General features: G+C 39.3%; 1 protein-coding gene across 6 annotated transcripts in view; it reads right to left on the minus strand.

The window, feature by feature from the left end:
- The window catches only part of OTUD7A (OTU deubiquitinase 7A), a 146,908-nt gene that overhangs the window by 15,128 nt on the left and 107,349 nt on the right, over positions 1 to 24,431 (minus strand). For all 6 annotated transcript variants that reach the window (XM_037395360.1, XM_037395362.1, XM_037395363.1 and 3 more), the window contains 5 exons: positions 18,887 to 18,988; positions 17,251 to 17,378; positions 16,089 to 16,201; positions 7,051 to 7,178; positions 5,062 to 5,211 (listed from right to left, as the gene is read on the minus strand). In XM_037395360.1, the coding sequence (XP_037251257.1) occupies positions 5,062 to 5,211; positions 7,051 to 7,178; positions 16,089 to 16,201; positions 17,251 to 17,378; positions 18,887 to 18,988 (621 nt within the window). The remainder of the gene's footprint in view (positions 1 to 5,061; positions 5,212 to 7,050; positions 7,179 to 16,088; positions 16,202 to 17,250; positions 17,379 to 18,886; positions 18,989 to 24,431) is intronic.

Raw genomic sequence — 24,431 nt, forward strand, 5'->3', positions numbered from 1 at the left:
TGGAGATTAATCAACATCAGTTGCAGATACCACTGTTAGATGCAAGCACAGAAATTAATATTGTAAGAAAATTTAGCTCGTTAAAGAAACTCAATGTGAGTAAGTACCAGAGAGGATACCTCTGCAATTCCAAATACACTGTAAAGCGAGCTCCTGAGGCATGAGAACACAGGACACCTACAGCACAGGTGACAACTGAATAAACTTTTCAACACTTATTGGTGTAATATGAGGGCTTACTCTGCTGCCTTCAGTGAAATTATTGCAACAACGGGGCTGCAATAGCTATGAACACAATTAACTGCTCACATTTCACAAGGAAAACACATACCCTGCCAATTAACTGAATTACTAGCAAGTACTGACTGGATTTACAACTGACCTTACAGTGCAATTTATCAACTGTTTAAAGGAAGAAGGCAACTTAGAAAAGAGCAGCATAATAAGTGAAACACAACGCTTCCACCTCCGGTAGCACCTGACCTTACAGGTGCAGCCTGGCAGAGAACTGGGAATGTGAGCTGGAAGCAGATGTTGGCAAGCCTGGGCCAAAGAACTGTGCAGACAGTTGACTCTGTCTCTTTGGGATGCAAACCTCAAAAAGTAAATTTGAGTCTCTTTTCTAAGGACACCTTGAAACTAACTAATTTTCACATATTCAATAAATAGTAATTTTTAGACACAATTCTTTAAAGGAATCCTTTTTTAAAGCTGGCTGTTACTAGTGACACTGAAAATAACCTATTAGAAATGTTTAGTGATAGTTTTATTGAAGTCTTAATATCAAAGTACCAAACAAAGTTTAGAGCTGATTATCTGTAGCATATCACTGCTGTTTTAACTAATGCACACATTATGACCTATACTGTCTCCATCTTCCCACAGAAATTTGTTAACTATTATTTTTCAAACTCTGAGGTGAATGGAAACTGTATACTCATGGTAAGGGATACTGTGAGGCTGGAATGGAGCGCTACCATCTTCACGCAAAAAGTATCTGCTAAAATAATGGAGTTTTAAAATTCTGTCTTCATTGCAAGAGACCTCCTCTCTCTCTGCGAACTCTGTTTGACAGCGGGGGTTCCTTGTAGGATTTCCCCACATTCCTGACAAGAGTACTTTAATATTAGGGCTGCGAGCAGGATCCTCCACATGAATTTCTAAACCAATCCAGACTGTAGCAGCTTCCTGATGCCCAGCCGCATTGGAGCTTGCAGCTGTGGTGTGGCAGCGCAGTGACGCTTGGGTTGGGATGCTCACTAGCTGAAGTGACACTATTTGGAACACACTCTACAAGTCCTAATGCTGACAGATGGGATACGTCACAAGTAACAGCAACTGGTTTGTCCGTGGCAGTTTTAAGAGGCACAGGGTGGACTTTCACACCATTCCCCAGCTGGGTGCACTACCGTCTGTGCTGCCAAGTCACAGTGCTTCCCAGCACTCATCTCCATGCCTCAAGTGTCATTGTTCATCTTCTAGAAAGAAGAACAATTTAACTAGTGCCGAAAATACTAGTAAAATAAAATGCTGACACAGACACCGATATGCTGCTGTTACAAACCACCGTCCACCTCTCCCACTTGTTACTGCAAATGGGCTGGGGGCAGCCATTTCACTGCTGGCTGGGCGGCAGTGCGTGGCAGCATGGCAAAGTGCGGCAGCACAGCAAGCTCCAAGTTCAACGAAGCACTCCTGGGGGCAGTTGAGAGCTGCTCTTTATTGTCCATAAACAAAGATCCCAAACACCTGCATAAATACAGCCTGCATGAATACAGAAGTATTTACAGGTTTTTAATTAGATGTTGTGGGTTTCAGAACAAGAGGGCTCTCAGTGGCCGTCAGAACGCCAGCTGTGTGCTGGTAAAAAGAAGACATATCAAAAAGTGTTTTAAATCCTCTTCAGACAAGAGGATGTTAGCATGCTTTCTCTCTTTACATACATTTATAGCAGTGCTCACAATGATCTGATAAACTAACTATATGCCAAGGCAGAACTTCAGGTGTTTGCATTGGCATCTATTTGGCCACACATACTGCACAAGTACAGGCCATACTGTCTCCTCTAAAAGAACGCTGCGGAGCAGTTTACACACGTGTGTATGTACATGCAGTATTCAGACAGCTAGCTTCAGGCACTGCTCCTGACATCCCGTTACATGGTCAGAGTACAAATACTGTAAGCCATGAACAGCCTGGTTATCGGAGATGCTCATTGTAAGAAGCTGTAGTGCTCAGCTCTCAGCTGCATTCCGGCAGTTCAAAATCCGGCCGTGTGCAGTGACACCTGTGCTGTGGCACCTGTGCAGTGTTTTCTGCTTTAACAACTGTGGCTCTCCCTGCCCCTGTGCCAAAGCTGCCAACATCTCTACGCCGACAAGGTACAAAAAATAAGGCGTTATTAGAGCATCCTTGTGCCAATCTATTTCCTGCCACAGCATCTGAAGGACAATAGCAATGCTGTGGTCGCTGTTAGATGCTGCAGTCTCTAACAGCAACCAGCTTGGCAGCCGAAAGCTAAAGCATTCCCTTCATCCCAGACTTAATGCCAAGGGCTCTCTGCTGTTCCACAGAATTGAAGCCTGTGTATTCAAGGCCCTGCAGTGAAACATGTAAAATCAGATCATAATACTCACTATTTTGATTCAACAGCCCCTGTAATTAACCTGGATGAACTTGAACACGAGCAAAGCCAGTATTTAACGTTACTGATGCTGTGCTGGATCTTTGGGAGCTTCTTCTCTTCCAGCACCTTTCCTGTGCGACTACAGGTGTAGGAAATGCCTACAGAAAGACAGTTTCTAACCACAAGTATATTTAACATTATTGATAGCACTTGTGGGAGAAATCAAGTATGTGACCTTGTTATCAAACCCAAGATCTTGCAGCCTGCAATTAACAGGAATATACGGCTTGTGATATTGGGAATGCTTCAGTAGGGGGCACCAAGGTGTATCGCTGCATACTTAAACGCGTACTGAGAGGTGGGGTCAGAGCAACCGAGCAGTCGTTTCCCTCACTGCCTTTTGTCAATCTTGTCACTTCAAGGATAGCACAATAGCAAAAGGTTTGGTGGGTGGCAGTTACTCTGTCTGCAAAGTTATTGCAGAGATTGTTATGTCTGTGTACTCAATCAAATTATTTATACACATAGGCTGTTGTAAGACCTGTGACAATGAAGTATTGTATGAAGTCAGATGGAGGTGCCTGAAATAAATGATGTTACTGTCAGGCTAGTGATATTCCAATCCCAGTTCTTAGACAGGAAGAAACAAGACTGCCTACTCCAGAAATTGTAATTTTTCACCACCAATGGACCTAAAAAGACCTAGACCAAAGCCACAGAGGCATGTTGTACAACAGGACAACTCTATGATTTGTAACATAGACATACATGCAGGAGCTGCTAACCTAACGGCACGCTGACATTACAGTCCTGGCTGCATCGTATCATCAGCAACTACCAACAGTGGAACAGTATCCTTAAAGAGGCTCTTCAAAACTCTGTCTTTATTTGTATCACATTATTGTATTAAAATGGTTTCCTTTGCAAACTTTCATTCCTCACAAGGCGTTTCACATCACACCTCAGTGTACTGCTTTGGAAATGGTTCCTATGTGAAAAGGATTTTCCTAAGAGCCGCTCCTCTACAGACGGAGGGCTGGAAGCAGCTGCAGTGTCCCGCTGTGAACTGCAAAGGCCAGACCTATTGCCGAGCACCTATCTACACACCCCTGACAGAGCTATGTGCCCCTGAAGGCTCAACAGTTGGGCTGGATTGATTTTCCCACTGAATAGCTGACATCTAGAGCAATCTTCTTCTCTGTTTCTGTCTTACGATTTAGTCTCCTCTTCACCAACACAAAGTTTGCCAATACCACCTGCATCCCTTAGCAGAGTGTTTCCCATCTCACACAACCTCATATAAAACACCCTGTGCTCCTTCCAAGAAGGATGACTTAACTACATGTCAAATTCTAGCATGAAGATGTCTGCAACAAAACCTGTTGTTTGAGAGTTTCTTTCCTCTGTTGCATCATTTTAATTAATGTCTTTCTCTCTACTTTACACAGCTGCATCACGCTGACTGTCTCACAAGCATGGCAAATGTTTAATATATACAAAATCAGATGAAATGCACACAGGATTAGGGAATTAAATGAAGGTATTTACTTGCCTCTAAATTGCTTTCTAGGAAGGAGGACTAAATGAAATTCAGTCAGGAGATCACAACAACCAGCACACATTCCATGTTTACTTTACATGGTATCAAAACACCCCTGCAGTGTCATCAGGCAAAAGAAAAAACCCAGGAGGACTCATACCTAATAGCAAAACTGCACTGAATTTTTCTAAAGGCTCACCATGGTTTTGCCAATATACTTTTCCCTTCCCAACAAAAGGAGCAAAGACACATAGGAGTCCATCTCACAGTATTCTACTATGAAGCAAACAGTTCTTCCAAACAAGGGCAGGAATAGCTAGCTCCTAGGCTACTGATGCAGGAACAAATCCAGTCCTGAAACTCTTGTCACTCCCAATCCCATATACAGGAAGCTCAAACTTGACACAGAAATACCTGGTCAGACTTTGTTGTCAGTGTTCTAAAGTAAAGCAGAAGACAGCAAGATGATAAAACATCTCTACCAAACGTTTTTAAATGAGAAGTGCATTTAGCACACTAGAAGAGAGACTTTTCCATTATGCGAGTTTTCACTAGTAATCTGACTCATACTTAATCTTTACTTTACTAACCCAAATTAACAAATGCCTTCAAGAACACAGAAGCACAGCAGGTAGCTCTGATTATACCTATTTACATATATGGAATTGACGGAAAATGTTTAAGCACCAAAGACAGACAGCGATAGCACAAGGATTAGGACTGAAGAGTTCTTGGCTCCCAGTCTTGTGATTAGACCACTTAGGCTCCTAATACAGCAATAAAATTTAGTGGCTATTGTTTCCTTTCTGATAGATAAATACACCGACAGGTATCAGAAAGTGCTTTGGGCATTGCATTCGACACACACCCTTGTGCTGCCGTGTTTATAGCATACCTTGTTCTCTCTGTTGATCTTTTTGTTCCATGGAAACAAGTGCGGAGAAATGGGCCTGATCGTAGGCTAGCACAAGAGGTGAGCAATGGCATCTGTTAGGTAGAACTTCAAGTGGCAAATAAATTCCTCCAAATGGTATAGGTGCAAATGCTGCAAAGAAAAATGTGTTTTATATATATGTATGTATATTTTAAAATTATGTCAAAGAACAGACAGTTATGTTGGTTCTATTGTGTGTAACAATTGTGCTACAACATTTTCAGAGCTCCAGGTGAGCAGCCTAAAGTGGAGTAATCAGTGCAGAAAACAGTCATAACAACAGGTAAAATTTCATCATAAAAACATCAGAAAATATACTAAGAACAATAATGAAAACTTTTTGTTCTTACACATATATTTTTCTTGCTCTAATTGTTTACTAGTAAAGATATTAAGGTCTTGTAATGAAATCCTAATGATTCTCACACATGTATCCAGATTGGTACCTTCCTGTAATGCTTTCAGGTACAAGATATTTTCTAATAAGCCACAGTAAATACACTACCGGCTCTTTTGGTAACATACTCTGCTTGTGCCTTGCATTAACAGATTTCTATGAGAAACATTACAAACATGTTTATAGTCCACACGCACATGTTATCACATCATATATGTATGAATGTGTATATGTATGTATATATAATGAACATAAGGAAAGATTAAAAAATTCCACAAATAGAATTTGAATGGGATGCTGCATCTGTAAAGGTAGAGCTTTGAGAGATTCTGTGCTTGTTTATAATTATGGGAAACAGCAAGTTTGGGCAGGAAAATCCTCTCAATGTGTTTGCTTCTAACCCATCATATTTCCTTCAGCTGTGAAAATATGAATCCTTATTGCTGAAATATTTCCAAAATGAGCATAAGGAAAAAGTAACCCCAAACAATGCACTGTTTTTACTAGAGGCTTTTTCTTTGAAGAGTCTGCTGTGTCCAGACTTTGGGATGAAGAACAGCATTGAGTTTGAGGCACAGATCTACATTTTGGTGAGTCTGTCCAAATTTGACAAAGTTATTAGTCTTTCTGAAAACCGGTACTTTGTACATTAAACCATTAAACTGAGGTAACTTGATCATGCTGGTCCATATGAGGCCAGTGGTGAACAAAACATTGTTATTACTGTGCAGAATCAGATTGGGTCAAGGAAGTGAAAGTGTGCGGAGGGGAATTATGAGGAGATGGAGCAATAGTGATGGAGTCTGTCAGAGTGGACAGCAACCATACAACTCCTACCTGGCAGTTCACAACTTGCACAGAAACTGAAATTACCCAGCATTTCCCTGTGGAAGTATATTTCTGTAAACTCTACCACATGTTCAATATCCCCCTTTAATCAACCAATCATTCCCCTTTAGTTAAGCATCATACTATCAATAGTTAGTATTCTATTAGTTCACGGTAGAAAGTGAAAGAGACTAATTTAATCATTCAAGTCCTGTTCAGAGAGTTGTCCAGTTGGTTCCACATACGGATCTAACATTTGTGTGTTCACATGTGCAAACTGAATAAAACATTCTGGAAACTCTTGAACAAGAGGCTGCAAAGGAGCTAGTACAAACAAAAAGCCGATCTACACACATTCAAAATTCAGTTTTCCCAAGTCAGATTAGATAGATCTATGCAGAGTTTTAAGGGGCACTAAGATAACACAGCAAAATTGGAACCTTGTTAACACAGACCAGTAAGAAATGTGTTGTGCTCTGTAATTTGGTGGTTATTAAGTTAATAGTAAACATCTAGGATAAACAGGTTTTCCATGAGACTTACATAATTATCTTGTATTTTTTACTTTTATCTAGTAGAAAGGGATTAACATTCTGCTCTTCCCCCCACCTCCACAAAAAGGCAGCAGCTAACCCCTAAACACTCAGATGTGTTACAGCTGGCTCTTTTGTTTATGATTAATTCAATTTATGTAGGTACATACATTTCTAATGAAGAACTCTTACCTTCTCCCCCTGAGTCTCGCAACATTGTGTCTGCTACTACAACAATAGGTCTTCTCAAAATATGGGCTAAGACAAAAACGTGGAACTCTTCTAAGCTCTCATACACTGGATCTTCTGAATTATCAACTCTGGAAGACACAGAATTGACACCTTTTGAACCAACTTGAACCAACCATTGCAACTTTAGTGAACCAACATGTCACAGCAGCTATTTCTTCTTCCTTATCACTCATATTCCCACTCTTCTGAAACACATATTTCCAATTATTGAAATAGGTAACACAAGAAACTGGAAAGGAAGATATTGTTTTGGAAATAATATAATAGCAACATAGAAAATGTTTTCACTTGTAGACTCCACACCACCGGTTTAGTAGTCAGCAAAATTCATTATTTTCTGATGCTGTTTGGTAGCCTAATGGCAATAAAGAAGGTAAGTCTTAGCCAAGCTCCTGGTGTAAATCTGCTTTTGTCACAAAAAATGCAATTTCACGTGACACGCTTGGCACACAGACTCTACAATGAAAGGTGTTTTTCTAGTCCCTCTGAACCAAACAGGGGTGAGTTTACCTTGGCAGCGTAAGAAACGCTGACGTCAATGTGAGCAGAAGGAATGTAACTTATGAAGTCACCAGCTTTTTTTCTTTGACTATTCCAAAACATATCTTTTTAAGAAGGGGAGATTCATTTTCCTTTAGATTTCCCAATGACAGGCCACCTACTTTCAGACATCTAAAATCAGAATTCTAACCATTTCACCTTGACTGCCTCCACAGATAACAAAATGACAGGCACATCTGGAAGCAGGATCATCCCTCTCCTCTGCAGCATTTGCCCAAAGATGAGATGAAAATTCTCATTTCTCTTTATAGAATGCAGAAGGAATCTAGATGGAGATGTAGTTAGGTGAGACAAGGCCAAGCATTTTTGCCAGTGGAGCTTTGTGTTTCAGAAAACAGATAAAAAGAATCAATACAAATATCTTATATGGCAGGAGAGCAGAACATACAATTCAAACAGTAGGACAGCACTACAGAGAAACCCAAGTCTTTTCTTTACATTGGCCTTCTACGGCTCTGATCCAAATACCACTGGAATTAATAAGTCTCTCCGTTCTCCATCGAGCTGGAGCAGATAGAGAGCACTTAAAAAAGTGGAGAGATAATACTTCATTTTAGATTAAAATAAATGTTTTATTGAGGATATTCCATGGGTGTAAACAGAGTTAATCCTCATCCAACTTCACAATGAGCAAGTAAAGACAATGACAAAAACCTGCTGTTCTTGGAAGGAATTTTTTTAAAAATAAAAAATTTATGTAAAATATAACTGGAAGACAATTAGAGTGCTTGAAGTCTTCTGCATTCTGAAGAGTTGTTTCTTCCTTTCAAATGGCTGATACTGTTATGGAATATACATCTTGGGGGGAAAAATATTATTAAATTAATTATCCTTACTTGGAGAAAGTCCTGTTAGCTTACATCATTACTACTACTTAGAAGAACATAGAGATAAGACATTTAGGAAAGCCAAAAATGCATACAACAAGATTTGTAATTTTTTCACATCAGTACTAAAAAGCTCTAAAGCACCCAGGGAGCCAGTCCCTGTCAGATTCACCTACCGCCTATACATCTATTTGCAAAAGCATTGAGTATCACAAGTGCACATTTAACAACACAAATCAATAGCATTAAACCACCATGCACGAATAGAGAGGCAAATCCTTACAGTGTAATTTATGGACTAAAATCCCTAAATTCCTTAAAATATACCTGTGCTATCCTATTCATCTGAATACTTCAGTCTTACTTTCCCAACCTATACAAATGTCAAAAAAACCCTTTTCTTCGTATATGAAGAGACAAACACAATTGCTAAGCTTGTTTTAAATGTTCTCTTTTACCAAAAAGCTTACAAAAAGTGCAGTTTGATGGCTCAAAACATTTGACAGCAAGAAAAGAGAAACTTTATATTAAAGAACATGTGCTGCTGACTTCCAGGGATATGCTGCTGATGACTAAAGGCAACGGGGTTCTCCAAAACAGCTAAGAGTAAAAACCTGACTTGAATGACAAAAATAAAAAACATTTTTCCAGGTAGCAGCAGTATGCCTTGGATCAGCCCCACAATCTTCCAGGAAATGGGAATGCCCAGCCCCTTTGGAAAGCTAACCTATAAAGTCAATCATTTAGGAAACAGATCATCCTATTATCTAGACTGCAAGAATAAATCTGTAAAAATCACCACATTTCTAGCTGAACACTTCCAAGCCCTTCTATGACTTTTTAAGCATTTCATAGACTCTTTGGTTTCAGTTTTCTCCTTTCCTATTTTTCAAGTTTCATGTCATTAATATCACCACCACATCTTAAAGCGTTGCCTCTGCCCAGAAGACAGACATGAACACACTAGATGGAAGATGACAGAAAAACGGTGAGGCTGTGGGAGGCGGACAGAAGTGAAGATGGTCATTCCCAGCTGAGCGCCGCTTGGAAGTGTAACACACAGAGCACAGCTTCCATGAGGCAAGGCAAATAAAGGTGGGCAACGTCACCCAGGCACACCTGAATGAAGGCAGCGATTGTCCTGTCATTGCTGGGTGTGCAGAGAACTTCCATAACTACCTGTCATTAATTTTCATTATATATGAAAAATAGTGCACCCAACATAACTGTATGTGCACTGCTCTAGAGAATGTGGGACAGATACAGGAACCTTCTCACAGGTCTGATGGCATCCAGCCCATCCCTGAAAGTCTACATTAAAATCTTTCATCCCAGCCCAGGAGTGCAGCATATGGAAGATATTAACAGTAGGCTGACGCAGGACACAAACTGATCAAGCAGCGAGACACCTCTCCTTCCCTGTATCACTCTTCCCGTAACTCAAACTCATCAAGAAATTTTTCCTGATGTTCAAACTAAATTCTGCATTTTGTAATTTTCTCTCATATTCCTTAATGAATTCCTCCCTGTTGTTGGCTGTCTCAGCTTTTCAGCATTTGCAGTCCATCACGTCACCCTCAGAGTAATTTGTTAGCCAAAGTTAAAAGAAAGTTAAAAGAAGTTAAAAGAATCATGTCACTGGCCAGATGACATGCTACAATGATTTCCGCCTATCTTCTCATGTTCTATTTCCAGACTATCAGTCCTAAAGTTTTTCTTTAAATCCTCTAATTATTCCTCATCTTCTAGTAAATGAGGTTTCTAGAAGTGAAAGGCATATTTCAGATGCAGCTGTACCAGAAGGACCTTCACCCCTCTGGTCAGCTGCTTTGGTCAAGCCTGACTGCACAAGGTCCAACATTCCACTGGGCTTTTTTATCCTTCAATATCACATCATGAAGTTGCGTGATTCACTATTTTTGATCATATTCCCGCCCTTCAAATCCTTCTCTTCTATGACACAGCTGGTTTCCATCACTCATTTCTGAAGAACCACCGTGGCTGCAGCTGGAAGGGATCTCTGGAGGTCCCCATGTCCAGCACCCCCATTCAAGCAGGGGTGCCTACAGCCAGATGCCCAGGACCGTGTCCAGACAGTTTCTGAATACCTCCAAGGAGGAAGACTTCACAGCCTTTCTGGGAAACCTTTTCAATGTTCAATTTTATTTCATCATTGCCATGAATTCAGGTGGGCCATCTTATATTATGTCAGTGTAACTGCTGAGAATTTGGTACGAATTTTCCTAAAGATTAATGAGAACGAAAAACTGTCATTAACAAGTACCCAGAGATACTGCCACATCCTTTCATCCACTTATCATTCCATTTTTTTCATTGATCTTTATTTATGTTAATGACATGGCCATGAAAATGGTGGACAAAATAGTTTTGTTACTGTAACATGGAACCAAAGGAAATTTAAGAAAAGTTAATGTAAAGTTAATTTTTAAATAATGAAATCCACATATATAAGAGCATATAAATCTGCATTGCAGAATCCTGCTTAACCAGGGCACTCTAAATAATTGATCTTGATTGTAAGAACAACTTAACAAGAAAGGAAAAAAAAATTTAAAACCCCCTCAGTCTACCCTACAGGACCACTGATACCTCGAAACCAAACAGAGCAGACACCTACTAAGCACTCCAAAGAGATTGTCTCTCTTATGGAAAATCTACTTTGTACTGTAGCCAGTAATGAAAAAAAAAAACTCAAAAAGCTGAAATGGAAAAGTCACCTACCCTGCTGCTCCAGCTGGCTATCTGCTGGCTGCTCCTCTCTTTTGCCTGTGAACTCTGAGCAAGATCTGTTTTCACGTCCTTGGATTTCCTTCTAAACCGCTCCCTACGGTAACCTTGCTTTTCTTTGCCATACATACGCTCCAGACTCTCAGTTTGTCCAACAGACTCGTAACAGCTATTCCAAGTTTAGATTAAGTTTCAGGATTCACACAGAGCAAGAGACCAATGCCTGCAGACAGTTGAGATGTACTGAAACAACATGACACGCATCAAGTTCTTCAACCTGGTGATTAGGTACAAGCGTGAGACCAGAATGAAATCTGGGTTCATATCTCAATCTGCCACCGTTCCGTCTCTCAAACCTCTTCTTTCCCTGGTTAAGAATTCCAAAATTAAAACAAACATAGACTACAGCCACAGCTTACTAGCAAGCATAAATTCCCGCTGTAGGTAGGTGTAAGAATGTATCTGTTGATTTCTTTACACAGTGTTTCAGCAATGAGCTTCAAGTAAAACACAAAAAAATTGCACAGTAATGGGACATGTCCCTTCTTTTCTTGGCGGTGTGGGGGGTGGGGCACAACAACATGCTATACTGCATCGACTAAAGGACATACATAACGAGTGTTTTGAGTTCCAATTTTTATTTCTTAGTCTTTAAAAATATCAGTATTTTCTCAGGTAAAAACAACATAAAGGAAGCAGTTTTGAAGGCATATAATAAAAGAGAAAACCTAAATTAACTCACCCTAGATTATTTTGGTTTGAATGTTATTTTGTGTTTAATTGTGTAGGAATGCATGCTTTTGTGTCACACATCTTCTGTGGCATGTGAGATGCAACCATCTGTCAAATAGGAAATGAAATACCTTGAATTCAACAAAAACTTGTTAAATAAAGAAAAAACCATTCCCTGCATAGGTACTAGTACTTAGTTTTAATATGACATAATTCTGATCCCTCCTTTGCCTTGAATTTTATCTCTTTTCCAGAGTCTGGGGGATATCCACTGTTTCCTGATCTGAAGGACGGCCTGTAACAGTACATTTGAATCACCACCGCAATTTGATTATTTCCAGGCTGTGTTTGGCTTAAGTACAATTTACATCAACTGAAAATAGGCCAGCTGAGAAGATTTATTAGCCAACTGAAACTTCAGTGAAAAGGGAAAGATACACTGTTGTAATGAACCTCTTTCTATCTGTACCCTGTAACTGCTGCATATACTTAACAGTTAAAAAGGAACAGCCCTCCTATAATAGACAACCAGGTTAGACATATATAGTTTTAAAGCAACATCTTTGTTAAATGATCTCAACTAAGTTACCTATAAAATGAGGGGTTTTGATAGGCACAGTAGTTTTGTATGAAGAATTGTACGTTGAAATATTCTGAACACCTAACCAAGCCCAAAACCTCAGAGACTGCATGCATTTGAGGGGCACTTTCTGTTTAAATGTTCTGGGTTTCTGCTTTAAATAAAATGCTAATGACACATAGGAAGATTACAGCAATATTCTCTCCCTTCTTCCCCATTTAAAACCACTTGACTTTCTTAATAAGATGGTGCCAACAGCATACGAGACAGCTAGCTGGAAGGTGACAGTTAATACTAAATAAGAATACCACTCACTTTCAAAATCTGTATTAGCCCACACCACGAGACAACAAGACATCTAGCTTTCAGCTCTACTAGGTTTTCAAGAAGTGAGAACAACAGCAGTATTCAATCTAGCACTAGAACAGGCTTTGAAATCTCTCACTGACGCTAAGTCTGCAAAATGAAGGAATGGATTGGAATTTTTTCTTTAGCAGTTATCGCCATAGTTAGGCTCTTAATAAAAACAGAGGACAAGACATTTTATTTTTTTCAGAGCAGTTGCTTCAATTCAGTACCCCTGGTTGTGCTTGTAAATGGAGATAAACAAAACAATTACGTTCTGAAATTTGTTATTTACATTTACAGAGAGATGTGCAAATCTGCTTCATAATAAGAATCTGCTTCATAGTTAATTAGCTTGCTCTGCTTTAGTGCTTGAAGGATTTTACGTGTTAGAAACAAGAACTTAAGAATTAAGCTTTTCTGTGCTCCCTTTATCTTTCCCTTTTTTTTCAACCTCCAAGCCTCAGAATGAGAGTGCTCTCAAAGAAGAAAACTTTGGAGGTTTAGTGACAATTGCTGATCTCCTTTGCATGTAGTTCACTCTGAAAAACAACTAAAAGGAACTTCCAGGTGAATGAGGCAGCATAATTCCAGATGTAGGCTTGTCACTGACTCTTTTGAAGCAGATACAACTTCTGATGCTTTAGCTAATTCTGACACCAAAGGAGAACATCTCATCTACAATTCAAAGACTAATTTTCAGGCTTTCTTAATACAGTACCTAACTAGAGAACATAATATGCCCCATCTCAAAACTACTATTCTGATATTCCTTTTCCTTCTCAAGGGCTCTATTTTTAACATGGGTACATTAAACTGAGAAAATTATTCATTTTGTCACAATCATTGTGTCTTTGGAATGATTGTAGAGAAATACATATTCACATCTTAAACAGGCCACATTTCTTGCCTGATTCCTCTTTCAGTATTTGAAAGGGAAAATTAACTGTGTTCTAGTTATCCTTATTTTATTTTGATTTGCAAAAAAATAAATGCAAACTATGATGAGAACATTAAAAATTATTTAAATTAATTCTTTATGTGACAGTGATATGTCATGTTTAAGTATCTGGGAACTAAAGGCAGAGATGGTTGGGTGATGGCAAATGCAACATTTAAGGACGTCTCTGATGGGTAGATACTGAAACTACACAGTACATGAAACATACAGAATGAAACAGACGGAACAAGGCCAGAGGGAACTGGTGGTGAATGGCCAAATCTAATAGAAATGTGAATTGGACTGCATTAGAAGACTGAAGCGTATCGACAGGAAAATATCTACAAACATGAGAAACACTAGAGATTAAAATGAAAACAAATCTATTTCTTTTTTAGCCTCAAAATAGAAGAAAATGAGATGCATTATGATTGACAATTTTCTAAACAATGTCCTCCTGTATTACTGTCCTTGGCATCATAGGGTTAAAAGGAAAATATGATAGTCTTTCAAAGCCCAGAGAACACCATCTACAAATTTTATTACTCTCATCGTGTTGTATACCTTATTTTGTCAGTTTACTTATTCACTTATAATTTTGTCAATTTTCTCCAGGGGAAACAGCAGCTAGAGAAAACACACACTGAGTAAACAAACACTACATATTTTTAGTGATAAACACTTGACACAAAACCTAAAGCTTCTGTGTTCTTAGGGTTGATCAATAATCCTATACTTTGGGAACAGGTGAACTGAAAGTGAGGGATGGTTTACTATAGCAACTACTTAAAGCAGTTTCTGTACGTAGATCAGGGGTATTTAAATGTTGTAGATACTATTTCATCTCAAACTTTTTCACAAATACGTTTCTATCCATCTTTTCTTATAGCTTCTAAACACCTAAACCAAATGCATCTGGGAATAAAGCAGACAGTACTGGGATTTTCCCCTATGGCCATCAAATATTCTGGTACTGTTTATAAGCAGCTAGTTGACTAAAATGCTACCAACTGAGTGTTACACAAAGATTAAACACACATACTAAGCTGGTCATCAAGAAAGCACACTTTCCTTGCTTGCCTGTTAGCACTGGGTAGTAACAGGCAAACGCTGCAACTTTGCAGAGTGTAATCAAAGCAGCTGCAATCAGCCATGCTCTTATGGAATCCATCCAGATAAACAGATATGAAATTAGGTACGAAAATAATCTGATGTGGTTCTTAGAAATACAGACATACCCTGTACAGAACCTTCCAGCAACATAAAACCTTACTAGGATGACAATAGATCAGTTTAATTCAAAATAAAAGCCCCTGCAATCCTTAAATAATTCTTGCACTTGAGAGCACTATTTGTTACATGGGTTTAATAAAAGCTTGACTAGCCAAAGAAAGGACAACTGTTCCTATCAGTGCAGTATTAATTATCATGATTTTTAGTGAAAGTTTTTTAAAGTTGTTCAAAGAATGAAGTAGCATATTGATATTTCAGAAGGGTTTCAAGAGCCTACAAACTATAACTCTGTATTCTACTTTCTGTTTTAAGACACTGCATCCAAATATTTAATCTTTAGCCAAAAATAAGTACTTCCGTTCCCCCCCCCCCCCCCCCGCCATGTTTAGGGTTAACAGCATTTTAAAAGTAGAAAATGTGAAGAGTAACTTGGGTGACTTGCTCTCAAAAAAGATCTCTCTGAATACTCCCTGTTTGAACTACAAAGCAAAAAAAGGCTGAAATAAATGTATGAATATGAGAAGACAGCATTAAAGCTGTGCTAAAGCACAGTAAAAGTGATATCTGGGCACAAACTACTTTATTCTGAATGCTATTAGAAGATGTGATGTTTCCCTGTCATTCTGTGTTTTTGTGAAAATATCTGAGCAGCAGCTATCTTTCTGCTAAGTCTTCCTCAATCAAAAAGCTATGTATCTTCAGTGAGACGAGGCACTTCATCTCCTTGAAGCTAAATGCCACTGCCAACACACTTGTTCCAGAAACCAAGAAATGAGGATTAATGGAATCCTGACTCTTGGATGCAAAGTAACCTCAAGTTAGTCTGGTAACTGTACAAGGAAATGCTAAATATTTTAATGGGATGTTTAGACACTCGTATTGTACCATGCAAAGAGATCACAACAGTTGAAAAGGCAGTTTGATGGTCCTATAAACATCATCATTCATTTGTACTGTATCGTTTTCCTACTGAGAACAAAAAGGGACAGATTTTGCCATACTCTAAACTTACCCTCCACCAGTGCCTCCGTTTTTGCTGAAATGCGTTCGCGGCTCACTCGATGCCAGTTTAAGCAGTTCATTCCACTCCCGTTCCCACTCTTCCTCTGTATACACTAAACCTGACTATGGGAGAGAATGAAACACCTTTATGATGATGCTGGTTAAAAATGAAATGTAAGCAGAGTTCTGTAGCAGTATTTATGCCTAACTTATTTTGAGATTCATACATGATACAGATTAATATCTTGGATCATTAATGGTTCAACATTTCTATTCAGGTCAAAGAATATTAGCTTACTAAAAAAAAGACCTAAACCACTCACTGCTAATTGGATTACATTTCTAGATGTGGGCCTGCTGCTACTAACACAGTGCTCCACTACTGGAGCTCCAGTTAGTCATACCCATATGAATTCCTTGCAACCACGGTCAGCATGCTTTACTGCCCATTTCTGGAGGTTTGCTGTCTTCCCCAATACCTGGAACTACTATGAATGCCCTCCCTGGTAGACAGGTGATGCTTTCTCCCTCTGTTCAAGAGCAGAACGGGTATGTAAGTGCTTCTGTGCCCCTGTATTTTCAGGTAGCCTGAAGTAGCTGAGCCAGTCACAGCTCAGCCATACTGTCACTGACTGCTGCCAACAAAAAGCAGATTACAGAAGTCACAACCATTTAAGCATGTTCACTTAATTGCGTTGAGGATTACTCCTGAAACTGGCTTTTCTAGCCACTGTTTGGGCGCAGACATCTTCAGATCAACAGTCAAACCAAATCTACAGGTGATTTATTTAGGAAACATTCACCCTATTTGGTCACAGCTCTAAGAATCCTAACTCACCATTTTGGGGAATCTTTCCTAAATGGGGTTTTCTTTCTTTTGTGCATTTCATCCACTCATTTTATAATGCTTGTGATAGCTAAATGATACATTTAATTTTGCAGTCCCAACTTTTCTACAGGTTCCAAACTCATCTTAGACCTTTATAGGCACAAAACTGTGCACATTTATGCTCACAAAGCTACAACACAACTGCATTCTGATATGAAACTTCTAAATACAAGTATCTTTCCCATTTTGCATGGGAAGCACAAGGAATTCGATAGCAATTACAACTTTCACCAAAGTCCAGAAGAATACTTTTTTTAAGAAGACTGTCTTCAGGCATACAGACCTCCTTATTCTGCTGGGTCTGTTGCCATCTCCATCTTCTTTTCAGTGCTTCCCTTTCAGCTCCGCTCCTCATCATAGTGTAGAGTGCTTTACGTAAAACAAGGTCCCGGTCATGAAATCCCCACATTCCTAAAGTAGCACAGGACAACATTCAGTTTTAAAGAAGCAGCTGTGAAATACAAATAGTAACTACTAATACAAATAACGTTGCTCTATTAGCAAAAGAAGCATAGCTTATACATGATTTAAGATTCTCTTTGGCAAATAATTGACTCATCATTTTTAAGGTTTCCTAAAGAAACAGTCAATACAGATAAGCTAATGAACAAGAGGGAACTCTAACAAAGTTTAAACTTTGATTAAGGAATGACTAAGGATTTGAGCTGTTGCAGAGTTTGCTTGCAGGCAACTTCAACTTTGCTGCAAGCAACAGAATATTCAGTGCACAGGTTGGTTTTAGCTGTAGCTGCCAACAGAGCTTGCAGCCACAAGAATGCTAATGACAACTGCAGGCACTTCTGTGAATCACAGATGATGCCAACACCCAAAGGCTCCAACTCTTACACAGCATGATGGTAAATTTCCTTTAGCTTCAACATCCAAATAAAGAGACGAGCATTCGAGATGACTGGAAGTCTAAAAATACCACCAGCCACAGGCTTTCAAGCTCATTTTAAGATAATAAAATGTCTTCATGTAGTTGAGAATAGTAACGCACAACATAAGAGAGCAGAGCTCTCACCAAGACACATGCCCATAGACAGCCACATTTCAGCTACTGTACTGTCAGCTGCTGGCATTAAATATGTTTATTAAAGACTTTGCAAGTCAAAATACTCCAAATATTTGCTGCAAATAATATACAATTCCTCCTAATTAAAAATGAAGCAGACAAAGATAAAAGGATCCTTGGAAACAGCAAAAGCTCTTTTACGACTTATTTCAAAAAGAATCTCTTCAAAATACTAAAAATCTCTGTTTTTTAAAAAGCCACCTTTTGGAGTTCTGTTGGTGAAGGATTTTAGCAACTGGAACAAAAAATGTTTCCTCATAATAGGTTAGGATATACAAGGCATATCAAAGACTTTCAGCTTCACAGGCTTCTGTTTATTTGATTTGAAGAAAGGCTTCAAAAATTCTGTATTAATGATTCATTAATCAATTGGAAATTATTTTAATTCACCCCAGATGCTGTTTCCCATATACTTAAACTTTACAAGGAGCCAACAAAGATAACAGATATTGCATTCTTGAAGATAGCAAGAGAACTGTTCAACAAAACCCAGAAAATGAATGCAATTTCTTGCCCACAATGAGGCCAATCCTGCAGAAGCCCCTGGAATTTGCCTGTTCCAGAGCTGTTAGGTCGGGCTCTGTAAGGAAAATGCAAATCACCGGTGTTTATGATATATACTGTTGCAATTACACTACTTTTTAACCTGATAAAACTCTCACCTTCCACCCTCCAGCATGCCTAAAGCAAACAATACTTAAGTGAAATTTGAAGAATATATTGCTCCAGAATCAGACTTTTAATGAAAGTCTTTGCATCTGATGTGTTTCTGAGCTTTTGCTGGGGACAGAGAAAAGTGGTAAACATTTTTGGCAGAAGGTTGCATGCACAGACTCTCCCTTACCTAGAGACGCAGCATGCAAGAGGCAGTTCCCATCACCCGTTGTAGCCAAGGGAAGAAGACGTTTGCAGCTTGTACACACTGTGGACCACCAATTTAATCGTCCTGAAAAGAAAGAATCTGTTAAAATGGTGGAATGGAAACTAAAACAGCACACTGTGTACAGGCATACAGTGATGTGCAATGTTTAAGGTTAATCATGAACATCCTTTCTGCCAAATAAATGTAATGTCAAAAGTGAAAACTGAAAAGACTAGAAAGAAGAGGCAGATAAACTATTCCCTACATGTATCTGGAATAAGATAAGAGCACCTTTAATTGGTTTTGATCTTCTGCTCTCATATGCTGCATTCAGGTATGGATTTCCAAGGATTATGTGGCCTAAATACCGTTATGAGTCCTGCTATCAGTTCCCAAACATAATTGACATTGGCCTCCCATACACAGGTGACAGATTATGTTACAGCAATAACAACGCAAAAGACAAAAGTAGTATGTACATGTTAATCAGGATATGTTTCTGTCAGGTAAGTTTATTAAGTAATATTGTTTCAATCAGATGGATTGATTCGACAGCTGAGTCTCCTCTCATTTACCATAGTGTTACTTATTATTAGACCTACTAAAAACAACAACTGATCTACCAGAGAATTAAATTGAGACCAAATTGCATAGCCCAAGGTGTAAGATAGCATGTGGCTTCTCTCTTTGAGGACATTTAGAGAACCACTTATTCATCACTGCTACATGAAGCATGTTTTACAGGTTACGAAACAGATGGAATATGAAAAACACCGACAAGAGGACCGATATTTGATGTACCTAGATGAAGCAAATAAAGTCATGAAGAGTATCAGTGCCAAAGTCAACACTGGAAGTACAAAACTCCTGGCGCACAGGTTGCCGTGTGGTAGCTTATTGGAGTGTTACATCTTGGTTAAATGGTCACGTGAATATTTCTAATATAAAGAAAGAGAACGTGACTAATTGTATAACATGTTTGGGGACATGGAAGAGCAGATGATTAAGAATGATGAGTGGAGCTGGTATATTTCCCAAGACTTTTGGAAAGTCTGTGGGTAATGCACAATTGAATAATTGAATGAATAATGCAATAGGCAGCTTGCGATGGCTCCATTTGTTTGTCCCCTTCTGCAGAATTCTTCCCTGACTCCTTTACTTGCAAGCCAGAGAGGAGCCACAACACATCTCTATATTTGTACAGCCAGCCTTGCATTTAAGGTTAAACCCCCAAAACATAAAAAAATTCAAGCAATGAAAAAACTTTTCTCCATTGATATGTTTGGGGGACCTTATTGTTCTCTACAACTGCTTGACAGGCGGCTGTAGGTGGGGGTGTGGGGGTGTTGGTCTCTTCTCCCAGATAACAAGTGACAGGACAAGAGGAAACGACCTCAAGTTATGCCAGGGGAGGTTTAGATTGGATATTAGGAAAAGTTTCTTCACTGAAAGGGTGGTGAAGCTGAAGCACTGGCACAAGCTGCCCAGGGAAGTGGTGGGATCACCATCCCTGGAGATGTTTAAAAAACATGTAGCTGTGGTGCTTAGGGACAGATTTAGTGGTGGACTTGGCCGTCCTGGGATAATGGTTGGACCTGATGATCTTAAAGGTCTTTTCCAACCTAAATAATTCTAGGATTCTGTGTTTTCATTATGAAATTATAGTGAAGGTTATTTGTAACAACAGCTAATACATATTGTGCAAAACCCCAGTATAATAATATTTTAATGTGTGCCCCGAATTACTTGTTCCAGGTACCAAGAACTATCTTGATCAAGAACTCATGTAACTACATTTCAGTTAGTCAGTATGGGTTGAGAGTTACTATACTGTAAAGGTAAAGATGCACAGCAGATCAATAACTAACCACATCTGGTAATCCTCATAAGATTTTGGCAGCTACTTTGTACATGTCCAATGTCTCAGACTAGGCTTATTGAGTTCTAAATTAAATATGCATTAAAGAAGTTTAATTTAAAGCACTATGGGACAGCCTTTGGGAAAGAAATCTGAAATAACAAGTAATCATTTTTAGCAACTCCTGTGCCTGTGGGCTGTGAAATAACAACTCGCCACCTGTTTTTTGCAGAATGTTTTGGTGGTATCATATTCGGTCATCAGTTACACCACGGTGCTGCCTAAAGCACAGTTACAAGACCCAAAACAGACAGACCTTAGGACTTAAAGGATTAGTGAGTGGTACTGCTTTGCAGATTAACTAGCAGCTATTGGTAATAAATGTCGACGTCTGGTGTTTACAAATCTTTTGAATAACAGGAGGTTTCTATAAAAAAGTGATCTGCTTTCAAGTAGATTATGCAAAAAAAGTTTGTGGGCTTGGTTAACATCACAAAGCTTATGGCTGACTAAAAAAATTAGCAGAAAGGCATTGGATTGTAATAAAAAAAGTGGCACATTTTCATTTTTTATATCTAGTGATATAGTGGATTTCTTCAGGGAAACAACAGGAAAGAGGAGCTTGAATGAAAACTGGGAACAGTTCTGTCTCAGGCTTATTTCTGTCTGCTTTGATGAGACAATATTTATGGACAAACCAGACCCACGTCTCACTCTCCCTCTCTCTGTTGGTCTCCTACTTGATCTTGCTGCTTTTTTTTTTTCTTTTGCTCACAAAATCTATTTAATCTTTAAAAAAAAATCAAGAAATGGAACTGTTGTTATACAGCAAAAATACTGTGAGAATATAGCCATGTTCTAGTACATTGAACCTTAACCTTAATTTTAGATCAAGATTTGAAGTCCTGTTCAGGTGACATGGTTTAACCCCCGCCAGCAGCTAAGCACCACACAGCCACTCACTTGCTCCCCTCCCCTGCCTCAGTGGGACAGGGGAGAGATTTGGAAGGGTGACAGTGAGAAAACTAGAAAACTCATGGGCTCAGCCAAAGACAGGTTAATAACGGAAATAAAGTATAATAACGATAATAATGATGATGATGGTGATAATAATAATAATAATAATAATGATGATGATAATAGATAGAAAATAACAAAAAAAGAGATAAATAAACCCCAAGGAAAACAAGCAATGCAAATGAAAAACAACTGCTTGCCACCAACCACCCAAAGCCCAGCCTGTTCCCAGCAGCAGCCCCCAGCCAGCCCCCCCAGTTTATATACTGAGGTGACATTCTACGGTATGGAACAGCCCTTTGGCCAGTTCGGGTCAGCTGCCCTGGCTGTGCCCCCTCCCAGTGTCTTGTGCCCCTCCAGCCCTCTTGCTGGCAGGGCCTGAGAAGCTGAGAAGTCCTTCACTTAGCATAAACACTGCTCAGCAACAACTAAACCATCAGTGTGTTATCAACATTATTATCATTCTAATTCCAAAACAGAGCACTGCACCAGCTAGTAGGAAGAAACTTAACTCTATCCCAGCTGAAACCAGGACATTATTTTTAGATATGACTAAAAGCCCTATCCAGGTTTATGATCTAGCAACATACAACCTGAGAGGTAGACACGAGCACACAATACTGCCCTTCCTTTGCACGATACTTAAGATTTCAGGTGCAAACCCCAAAGAAATGTTAACAGACTCTAGTACCCTCCGTGGCCGAAGACAGCCAACTCTGCCTGTATTCTGCCGTCATCCCAGTCCTGCGCTACACAGCCTGTATCAGGCTTCACCTAAGACAAAGCAGATATTGGCTCCCCCATCCCCTTATTTGCAGGGCTCATCAAGAATCAATCATTCTGATACAGAACCAGATATAGACTTGTATTCCATGCAAAGAAGGTAAACTGAATCTCAGAGAAAGTTAACGTTGGAGTATTATTAATGGACACTAGAAAGGTTAAGTGTTACTTTCATAAGCCTCATACGGTATTATAAGCCACAAGTGTATTGTTTCTTGCTGCAGGATTTATGGGAGGAAATTGCCAAAGAAGATTCTAGATGGTTATATGACCTGAACGGCTCAAACAGAAGGCAGCAGAGAACAGAGAACACATTTCAAGTATTCACAGGGGCCAGGCTTGGCTTTTAATACCAGCCCCAATGCCTTATGCACTGGTACTACAGAAGATACAATAGCATACAGTATAAACAAGAGGATTAAAACATACCACTGAAATTATTCTAGGTTATGACTATCCCATAAAGATGCTCACACAGAGCTGCCCTCCAGTTTGGTAAGGTCCACTATAAAGTATTCACTGCCCAAACACGCAGAAGGTCAGTGGTACACATACAAACTGACCAAATTCAAAACAAACATGAGGTTACATAATACCTAAGAACCTCTGTAGATACTGCACAAATCCTTTGCTCCCTCTTCATTTTCTCCAGTCCATATTTTCTTTTTTCTTGTTTAAGCTACTAAGAAACTAAATGGCTTTGCAGACTTGGGATTTTTCTGATAGAATTAACTCCCCAAAAGTTACAAGGACTTTGCAAACAGCAACTTAATATAACTCTCCAAACAAGGGAAAAGGAGATGCTACAAAGGATTAGCTCCCTCGGAAGCTTGGTATGACTGAGTGCGGCTGAAGTGTCACTGCAAAGCCAGATGGGCTATTGCTGCCTCCAAGACAGTTTCTTGCCTGCAACGCCACTGTGCATTTATCGTAGCAAAAGTAAGTCAGAATTCTTACAGAATAAATGGAATACACATCAAGAGAAAAAGAAGGATGGCTAAAGATGGGAAAAAGGATGAAGTGTCACATCACAGCTTGTACAGTTTTACTTCAGACTGAGTGCGACTGTCTTCTAACGCAGCAATTCACGGTGCTTTTAACAGTACTCTTTCACACAGCCAAGTAAACCAGCCTTAGGGCATCTCCTCAAAACCACTGGCAGAAGAGACATCTCACTGAGGAAAACAAGTTGATCTGTGCACAGTGGGACTCAAGGTCCTGTTTCCTGCACTTGTCATATGTACGGCTATGGGTGAGGTTTCTGATGGCTTTTCATTTATTTGCAGTTGGGCAGTCTTTCCCATGTGGATTCTGTAGCGTTTCACAAGCAATATTCATGCTGCACGTTTTTATTCTATGGAAATACTAAAAATAAGCTAGCTCCTTATTTTCATGAAACCTGTAAAAGCTTAGTGACAAATATGTTTGAAATTGGTAGAGTTAAATTTAAAAAAAATAAACAGTGGTACAATCTTAAGAGACAGCTTGCTGACACAAGCTCAGTTTCCTTAAGAAACTAGGCTAAAACCAGCCTTTCTTTCACCTCTCTAGCACATCATATTTCCAGAAATCCACCTCTCATCTGTCCCTCAAGACAAACCAGTTGCAAAATACCATTTTCAGCTTCCACAGCAAGTCTAGTTCGGGACACCCCATATATCCTCAAAAGCAATGGTTCACCCTAACTCCCCTCTGGAATCCAAGAGCAAGAACTGCTCTGAGGTGTGCTCAGGACTAAAGTCAAGAGGGACTGCTCAGCCCACGCATAAGAGTCAGACAATTGGCAATATGTGCAGGAACCTGAATTCCAGATTTCAGCAGAGCTACTTCAACAATTCATGTGTTTCTTACATGACTAGCTAAGAGGAT

Source organism: Falco rusticolus, chromosome 7, assembly GCF_015220075.1.
Source record: "Falco rusticolus isolate bFalRus1 chromosome 7, bFalRus1.pri, whole genome shotgun sequence".
Taxonomy (NCBI): Eukaryota; Metazoa; Chordata; class Aves; order Falconiformes; family Falconidae; genus Falco; species Falco rusticolus.